General features: G+C 39.1%; 1 protein-coding gene across 1 annotated transcript in view; it reads left to right on the top strand.

Moving 5' to 3' along the window:
- The first annotated feature begins 1,317 nt into the window (after positions 1 to 1,317).
- The window catches only part of LOC135218455 (vesicular inhibitory amino acid transporter-like), a 28,286-nt gene continuing 19,620 nt past the window's right edge, over positions 1,318 to 9,983 (top strand). The window contains exon 1 of the mRNA XM_064254768.1: positions 1,318 to 2,100. Coding sequence (XP_064110838.1) covers positions 1,735 to 2,100 — 366 coding nt within the window. The 5' untranslated portion in view covers positions 1,318 to 1,734. The remainder of the gene's footprint in view (positions 2,101 to 9,983) is intronic.

The raw sequence follows: 9,983 nt of genomic DNA, 5'->3' as shown, positions 1-9,983 counted from the left end.
AAAGTTTTTGATAGGTCGCATCATCTATAATATCATCATTTTTTATTTTTCTTAGGAATCTATTAATTCTATCTTCTCGTTTATATATATATCCAGAAAGTAAGCCTCACCATGGGATTGGAATTTGGTAGTGTCTTGAAACAGCACTTCTCTATTATTGGATAAACAAAGGACCCAGATCATCTAACTACTCTGGAGTCATTACTTATTGAAAGGCTAGTTCCCTCTTTGAACAATAACACCACGGCTTCACCTCTGCATTTGGCATAACTGACTTTTTGTTTGGGACGTCAGGTTTTGCCATTCCTTCTTCGTCTTTAGCCTTGGATGGTTGGATTCTTGGTTCTATCTCTCTTCTTACAGTGTTTTAAAAAATTTTAACTTTCAACTTCTGCTTTTCTTTTTAAACCATTAATTTTTAATTACCTTGTAATTTTGTGAATTCCTTTTTATAAATCTTCGCTGACTGGAGACTATATATATATGTATATATGCACATTAAGCTACAAATGTCCTTTAATATCTAATTCGCTCTACCTTGGAATTAATATATTTTCATATATGTTAACTGAACGGGAAATTTTTTAGTTGATAATATTTTCGTCCTCTGGCCGAGTCGGTAAAGACGTCACTGAAGTCCTGATTTCTCCTCTGTGCGCTGCTTGTTCGAATCCACGAGAGGACAAAATAATCAACTAAAGAATTCCCCGTCGGTTAAAATATATCAATTCCGAGGTAGAGAGAATTGGCTATTAAAGGACTTTTGTAGCTTAATGTATGTATATGAATCACGATGCTGTGATAAAAATTTACATATATATATATATATATATATGTGTGTGTGTGTTTGTGTTAGAGAGAGAGAGAGAGAGAGTTTTGGGAGGGGTGTTTCCTAATGCAGGATAATGAGATATAGGCGCTGTATGATAATTGAAAACAGTATCAGTGCTCGTCATGCATCTGGGCCGGTTTAGTTTCAGATCTTATTAGAGAGAGAGAGAGAGAGAGAGGAAGAAGAGAAAGTAAGTTTGGGATAGGCCTTTTAAGAAAGCTCTTCCATGAAGAGCTATGACAAGAAAACTGGTGGGACAAGATGCATTTGAAGGTTTGATGACAGAGAGAGAGAGAGAGAGACATTCATAGGAATCAAGGTTTCCGAAAGAGAGAGAGAGAGAGAGAGAGAGACTGGGAGATGGAGACAGAGAGAAAGAGAGAGAGAGAGACCGTGAGATAGAGAGAGACAGCGCATGCCTGGAATATTGACGTATGCGCGCGAGTGGAGTTCCAGGAGGAGGCTCCCGAGGCAAGTCAGTCAGTTCCAGGCTCCAACCTCCCTCGGCCTGCTGCCGCTCGCTGCCTTCCCTGCCTGCCACTGTCGCGTCCTGCCTCCACCCCAACCTCCGAGAGGACCTCGGACCTCTGAAACCAACACGCGACTTCCCCTCCCCCGCCTTCTGTCCCGTCTCGATTTTTCGTGCTCGATCTTCCAGGAGGCGCCGAAGAGAACCATTGCAAACGGCGAGGATTACGGCTCCCAGAGAGAGAGCGAGAGAGAGAGGGCACTCGAGAGGAACCAAATGGGTCCTCGCCGGCGGTAAGACCAAAATGGCTGGTTGACGAGTGATATTTTGTTTTTCGGGTGAGTGTCCGTTCGAGGGCCGTCCCTGGGACGCCTTCTTCCGTAGTGCTGCCAATCCTCCGAAGGAACCCGAGGAAGGAGATTCCTAATACACGATGCCCTTCCCTTTGCCCTTCCTCTCCGCGGCGAAGGAGACCGCCTCGACTGTCTGGACGGGCGTGAAGGGCGCCATGCCCGAGTCGTGCCTGGGCGGGCCCGACGAGCGCCTCAACTTCGCCAAATTCGGGCGGAATCGCGGCGATGTGGAGATGACCGCCGTCAACAAGCCCGAAGGAGGAGGAGGAGGAGGAGGCGAGCCCGGAGAAGGCGGGGGAGAGCTCGCCGAAGGGCTGGAGGGTCAGCCGCCCCTGCAGAGGGAGGGGTCCGTGGGCAGCATGTCCACCACGGTTGGGGTGGAGGGGTCGGATCACGACATGATTACGGAGTGGCAGGCGGGCTGGAACGTCACTAATGCTATCCAGGTAATAAGCAGCTATGTAGCAACCACTCTATATATATATATATTTATAAATGAATGTGTATATACATCCCACTGCAAAGATGCAGTTGATCAAATTCCAATGTTCGAACTTACTGTAAGCTATCCCGAGTTCTGAAGGAGCTCAAACATAATAATGACTATGTTTCTTTCACGACGTTATTGGGTAAATGTTGTCACTTTCATCAACGCTGTTCTAGCGCATTTTCTCACACTCTCATTCGCCAAACAGTAAGTGGGTCGACCTGTGCTCTTCTTTTGTTTATTCATTTATTCAACTTCTTTCAGAAAATGCAGTGAAACGACTTGTCTTTGTTTACGCAAAGTGTTTAACCGCAACAATAGACCAAGCAGACGATTTGAAAACAAAATGCCACGCTTACGAAGACCGTTTCATACTCATTTGTCTTTTAATGAAAGTGTATTTATTTGTAAGTCGAATGATCTGTGATAGTAAGAGATGTATATAATCCAACCTCCAACCCAAATACCCGTAGGATAAACCTGGTGGCACACACACATATACACACACACAAGCTAAGTATAGCAAGTGACCTGAGGAAAGGTTACCAAGAGAAAGTTTATCGATTTTTCCTCTTGAACTGGTGGTGTTGGGACAGTGAAACGGCATTGTGGCAGTAGTAAGCAATGACTCGCGCAGACAGACAAACAGAAAGACACTGAAAAGGTGACGAAGGAGGGACAGTCGATTCAGAGAATATCTGAAGCAGACAGAACACAGTAATCTGGCAACGGAATTTGATCTATCTGAGAGGATTAAATTAAGGCTGGTTTACGGTAATAAAAGACGACCTAGGGTGACATACAGTGGACAGGAGTTCATTTACTTAAGAAATGAAACGAACCTTTACGCTACGTAAGGAATCAGCGCCACCGCTCTTTAAAATAAGGTCGTATATCGTTCATTTCTCTACATAAAAACGACCTCTAATAACACATTTTATAACAATGATCCCCTAGCGTCATCCAGCTGAAAGCCTGCCATGAAATTCTCTTGAAATGTGTTATTAGAGGTCGTTTTTATGTAGAGAAATAAACGATATACCTTATTTTAAAGAGCGGTGGCGCTGATTCCTTACGTAGCGTAAAGGTTTGTTTCATTTCTTAAGTAAATGGCAGCTATTTCCCGGCTGACTGAGTATTCGATTTAATTGCACGAATTGACGTCAACAGACACAATCATCATTACACTAGATGAAGCCTGATCTCCCCAGTCAGCGAGAGAAATCAGCATAATTTTGACCCAATGAAAAACTATGAAACTGTTTTATTATTATTATTATTATTATTTTATTATTATTATTTTATTATTATTATTATTATTATTATCGTCTACTTGGGGAAGCCTGTTCTTACCAATATCATTGTTTCTACTTTCATGGAACTTTAATGAAACAAGCTGGTCAGCTGACCCAGACGTGAGTGACCTTGACCCAGGTTTCAAGGTCGAGCGCCTCTTTTTACGCTGAAGTGCAAAAATCATCTCTCTCTCTCTCTCTCTCTCTCTCTCTCTCTCTCTCTCTCTCTCTCTTTTAAATACTCCAGAGTTTCGTCCGAACTATTTATAGTGTTGAAGTTAAATTTGTCCTTTTTTTTATCCGCAGATGAATCACTAATTTTGGAAACTTAATTTTATTTAAGTTGCAAAGGTTAAGGAGGTAAAGTAAAATACTATAAAGTGGGTGGCAGCTAGGGACCGAATGCGCGCTGCAAACGCCCTTTAGTATTGCCTACAGCGCACCACGTGAAGTGCACCGTCGGCATTAAGCCTTTCTACGGGAAAGTTTTTTTATTATTATCCCAGACCCGAAAAGACCTTGATGAAGGAAAAGGATTGGCTATAAGTCTACCACGAAGGAACTATGAAGGAAAAAGGATTGGCTATAAGTCTACCACGAAGGAACCGCTATACCTTCTTGCCCCTAAGAGAAGAAAGGTTATACGTTAGGAAAGCCGAAGCAAGAATAGAATACCACAGCTTGTCGGTGAAGGGAATGAAGCATTTGCTAAATTTCATTACTGCCGAGTTTCCTGAAATCGGTTTGAATTCAAATTGAATGAAATACGAAGAGAAATCCTGGGGAATCCGCTGTATAGCGAAATATACTGAAATACAAGTCACAATCACTGCTCCGCGACTTGTATCCTTCACTCTGGGATTTTTGTTATGGTTCTGTGTTCCCAGACTCGTACAAAATTTTACCCCTGTTGAAAAAAATCAACTCTTCTTCCTCTCTTTTCCCATTCGGGTTTTTCGGGTTGGAAAAAAGGCGATTGGTTGCCGATACTCTGAGCTTGGCGATTGAAAAGAGAAGTTACAATTTCCGAAACCTGCTTCTTTAGTGATTGTGCGAATTCCATCAAAGTGAAATCGTATGAAGTATTGGAGCACAGTGAAGGTTTTCGCTTACTCGGGGAGTAAGCCTACACACTACTTTTATTGTTGTTGCTGTTGCTCTTGCTATTGTTGTTCTAGTTGGGAAGTAGGAAAGCCTAAAACAGTCTGAAAAAGATGTTTCGCGTTGAGATAGATGTACAGGAATTGTAGGATAGGATATTTATGATATATTTATTAGAATGAAAATATAAGAAATAAATAGTGTGCATGTAAAACAGTACAGAAAAAATATTTCTAATCAAATATACCGTATTTTATTTTAATTTCGTGGGAAAGCATCACTCTATTTGACCGTAGATTTTAGCACGAGCCCTGAGTAAGCTGGAGGTCCGATTGTGCCATGTTTTATATCACGTTTTCGAGGGAGTTTCTATCTTGAATTGCATTCACCATATTTTATCTTTCATAATTCCTGCTTTGATTAAGCTATACTTTGTATATGACGAAGTTAAAAGTAGTTATCATTATTCCCCCCCCCCAGGGGGGAGGGTTGGTGTTGCCGTTACTGCACCTCACGTGGTGAACTGTAGGCATTACTTAAAGGTCTTTGTAGCGTCCCTTCAGCCCTTAGCTGTAACGCCTTTCATTCCTTTTATGGTACCTCCGTTCATATTCTCTTTCCACTCTCTTCTGACGTCTCATAGTGCAACTGCGAGGTATTCCTCCTGTTACACCTCTCAGACCTTACTGTCAATTTCCCTTTTCAGCGCTGAATGACCTCATAGGTCCCAATATTAGGCCTAAGACCTAAATTCTATATTCCATCTATTCTATCATTATTTTTAACTGTGCCCTTTGCCGTTTTCTATATTGGCGCCTACCATTACAGTTGATTAACTACCAGGTACTATTTCAGTGCCTTGGGGATTCATAGTTTTTATTATTATTTTTTTTTTATCTATTTGACTGGGTGGCTTTTATAGTGTGAGGTTCCGGGTTGCATCCTGCCTCCTTAGGAGTCCATCGCTTTTCTCACCATGTGCGCTGTTTCTAATAGCACGCTCTTCTACGTGAGTCCTGGAGCTACTTCGGCATCTAGTTTTTCCAGGTTCCTTGTCAGGGATCTTGGAATCGTGCCTAGTATTCCAATAATTATTGGTATAATTTCCAGTAGAATATTCCATATCCTTCTTATTTCTGTTTTCAGGTCTTGATACTTGTCCATTTTTTTCCCTCTCTTTCTCTTCAACTCTGGTGTCCCATGGTATTGCGATATCAATAGGCGATACTTTTTTCTTGATTTTGTCAATCAACGTCACGTCTGGTCTACTGGCACGTATCACCCTATCTGTTCTGATACCATAGTCCCAGAAGATCTATGCCTGATCGTTTTCTATCACTCCCTCAGGTTGGTGTTCGTACCACTTATTACTGCAAGGTAGCTGATGTTTCTTGCACAGGCTCCAGTGGAGGGCTTTTGCTACTGAATCATGCCTCTTTTTAGTATTGGTTCTGTGGAAGCGCTGGACATTCGCTTGCTATGTGGTATATGGTCTCGTCTTTCATATTGCACTTCCTGCATATGGGTGAGATGTTATATCCATCTATTGTTCTTTGGACATATCTGGTTCTTAGGGCCTGGCTGATCTTGTGCCGCAGTTAGCATTCTTTCTGTTTTTTTCTTGAGTTCTTCCCTCTGTAGCCATTGCCATGTGTCATCGCTGGCTAGTTCTTCAGTCTGTCTCATGTACTGTCCATGCACTAGTTTGCTGTGCCATTCCTTTGTTCTGTTTTCATTCTCCTCCTGTCTATGTATATTTATGCGTCTTCGTCTACTTTTACCAGTCCTTCTTCCCATGCACTCCTTAGCCACTCGTCTTCACTGGTTTTCAGATATTGCCCCAGTGCTTTGCTCTCGATGTTGACACAGTCTGCTATGCTTAATGGACCTCTCCCTCCTTCCTGTCGTGTTATGTATAGTCTAATTTTGCTCTTGAGTGTAGTGCTTTGCGTACTGTTATGTGTGTGCTAGGTTTCTGGTCCATGCTGCGGAGTTCAGCCTTCGTCCACTCCACTACTCCCGTGTTGTATCTGATGACTGGTAGTACTGCCCGTGTGTTTATGGCTTTCATCATGTTTCCGGCGTTGCTGTTGTTATTATTATTATTATTATTATTATTATTATTATTATTATTATTATTATTATGTTAAGAAAATGTATTTATTGTGAAAGAGAGCATAGGTGCAGAGAAAAGTAAAACACAGACGAAATGAAATCCAGCTAAGAGCCAGTTATTTTTATAACTGTATAAAGAGCGCTTGTTTATCATTGATGGACAACTGCATTGCATCAATGTATCCTGGAATTTAAGACTACCAATTTTTTTTAACTACCGGGGACTGGAAGTGAGATTTGGGGATTATGTACCACTGAATGGACATTGAGCGTTCATCAGTGTTCATTGTAGATACTACTGTGGTTACGAATGCATATGGAATATCTCTCTCTCTCTCTCTCTCTCTCTCTCTCTCTCTCTATATATATATATATATATATATATAGTATGTGTATATATATACATAACACGATGACAATTTTTGATAACCATAAACTATTGAAGCGGCCAGAAATATAATTTAATACTAATTTCACTGCCCAGGAATAACATATATATATCTATATATATATATATATATATATATATATATATATATATATTTGTATTTATGTGCTTGTGTATGAATGTATGTGTATGGATATATATATAAGATATATATATATATATATATATAATATATATATATATATATATATATACATGAAGATAAAAGGTCCATAAAACACTAAACGTTGCAACCATAAATTTCGAGCACTTCCTTCTGTGCTCCTGATCACTGGTAAAATATGGACATAGGATGTCTTACAAGAGTATATATACAAAACATTATGTAGCTGTGGCAGTAAGTCTCTATTGGTGACCCAGAAAGGATGGGAATTGAACTGTTCCCTGGTGTCTTCTGACCTCATTAACTCCCGTCTGGCGACTCATCCGTTGGTCGGATGTTCTTGAGTAGCGGCCTAAGGATTGCCTCGTCGATGTCATCCGATTTCCAGTGTCCTCCTGGATATTGTTGGTTTGATAGAAGATAGCAGATTCCAGCATCTTCCTTTTGTACGGACAGCTACTTTTGAAAACCAGCTCTGCCCCACTCCAGTTCATACTATATGGCCTTTGTCCCCAATATGTAGGAAAATCCCCGAGTTCTCTGATGCATATCGCACTGATCTTTTTGTGCTCTGCTAATCTTTGCGAGATGGATCTACCGGTTTCCTCAACGTAAATCTCATTACAATTGCTACACGGTATTTTGTAAACTCCGGCTTCTTCTCTTTTAAAATGTAGGTATACGTTAATGAGCGAATTCCCGATGGGTTTGGGATAATGGAAAATGAAAGGATTTTTAGACCTAAGGTGTTCTGTAGCATTTTGGATGTTTTCATCGTACGGAAGTTTTATTTTATTGTTGAGATCTATTTGTCTGTTGTGAGTGGGACATCTATAGCATATTGCATTCGCTTCATTAATAGCCTTTTTGCAATGGTAATTTTTACAAACAAAAACTTGGTTGTAGCATGCAGAGGAGGCATGCAAGTATTTCCTTCTCAGTTTTAACTTCCATTCCTTTTTCCCGACTGTTGCATGGCTGTATTGCTATATAATATATTATAAGAATAATAGTTTCTTAGCAAAATTACGCCGAGGACAGTCACGGCTTAATGGTTGAAACAGCTGTCGGCAGCTTGATCAATAAATGGAGCAGCATAACAACCATTTTTGTCATTTCCTTCAAAAACTTTTAGTCTTGAAGGAACGAAGAGGAACGGGAGATTGGAAAGGCTTCGTTGCTAAATAATTCTTTGAAGGAGAATTGCTTATGATTAGCCCCGTGGCCAAAAAGGAAGTCTATTTTTTAGGATTATTTTTATATTATTATATTATATATATATATATATATATATATATATATATATATATTATTGCATATTATTTTCAAGACATTATCGAAGGGGCTGATTGCTTGGATGTGAAAGTCAAAACCTGTCGGGACCTACATCCAGTCTCTTGTTTTTTCACCTGTGGTGATGTGTGAGATTATTATATACTATATATATATATATATATATATATATATATATATATATATATATATATATATATATATATATGAATTCTTATCACATCACCGTGATTCATATAGTACATGCATTAAGCTACAAATGTCCTCTAATATCCAATTCGCTCAACCTAGGAATTAATATACTTTCATATATGTTAACCGAAGGGGAATTTTTTCGTTGGTAACCCTTTCGTCCTCTCGTGGGATCGAACCACCATCCAGCGGACAGGGACGAAATCGATAACGTCACTGTCGTCTTGATTTCGTGCCTGTCCGCTGTCCCACGAGAGGACGAAATTATTACCAACTAAAAAATTTCCCTTCGGTTTACATATATGAAAATATATCAATTCCGAGTAGAGCGAATTAGATATTAAAGGACATTTGTTGGTCGAAAAATATATATATATATATATATATATATATATATATATATATATGGTATATGCATATGTATTACTAGGTTTCAAAATGAACGCATTTTCACCAGATCATTTCTCACTCTCCTTAATAAACTTCAACTCGCGTAATTAATTCTTCGAAAGATGGAGGAATTACCTGTCCATCACGGATCGGCTGTGTCAGTTCTGCTTAGGAGGACTGGAAAACCGAACTGGAACGAAGATATTTGGTGGATGGTGGTCTCTGGAATCCTGCTGGAAATTAAGGAACTTGAGAATTTTACAGGTCATGGAGAACTTTGAAGAATCAGAAGTTAAATGAGATATTGGGGTAATTTTTTTTTTTTTTAAATCTGAAAATGAAATATTTTAAATATGGAAAAATGATGAATTTTGGAGCTCTGGAAATGGAATATTTTAATATATAAAGATTATGTGAATGAGAATTATTATTAAGAACTGAGATTAACACCAATAAAAAAAAAATTAGATTTAAGAACTGAGATTAACACCAATAGAAAAATTAGATTTAAGAACTGAGATTAACACCAATAAAAAAGAAAAAAGAATTAAAGCTAATAAAAAGCAGAAAAACTTTGAAAATTACAAACTTAAACAGTTCTTAAATACTAGAACCTAGGATTCCTGGAGGGTAGAACTGAGGGAATTTCGATTTCTGAAAATGAAGACATCGAAATTTCTAGCATTTTTACACGCATACATTTGCGGAGGTTCTAAGAAATAAAAACATTTACTTTTCATTGAAATGAAGACATCTGTTTTGTGTGTGTGTGTGACAACAAATGAACCATTGTTATAGGAAAGAAATTTGTGATTTTTATATTTAACAAATAAAAAAAACTAATTTACGTAGTGGACGACATTGAGGAATGCTACACACTAAAGTTTAACTTAAATCATTACGTT

This window comes from Macrobrachium nipponense, chromosome 9 (genome assembly GCF_015104395.2).
Source record: "Macrobrachium nipponense isolate FS-2020 chromosome 9, ASM1510439v2, whole genome shotgun sequence".
NCBI classification, from domain to species: Eukaryota; Metazoa; Arthropoda; class Malacostraca; order Decapoda; family Palaemonidae; genus Macrobrachium; species Macrobrachium nipponense.
The sequence above is the reverse complement of the archived record's forward strand: the minus strand, read 5'-3'. Positions and strand labels throughout refer to the sequence as shown.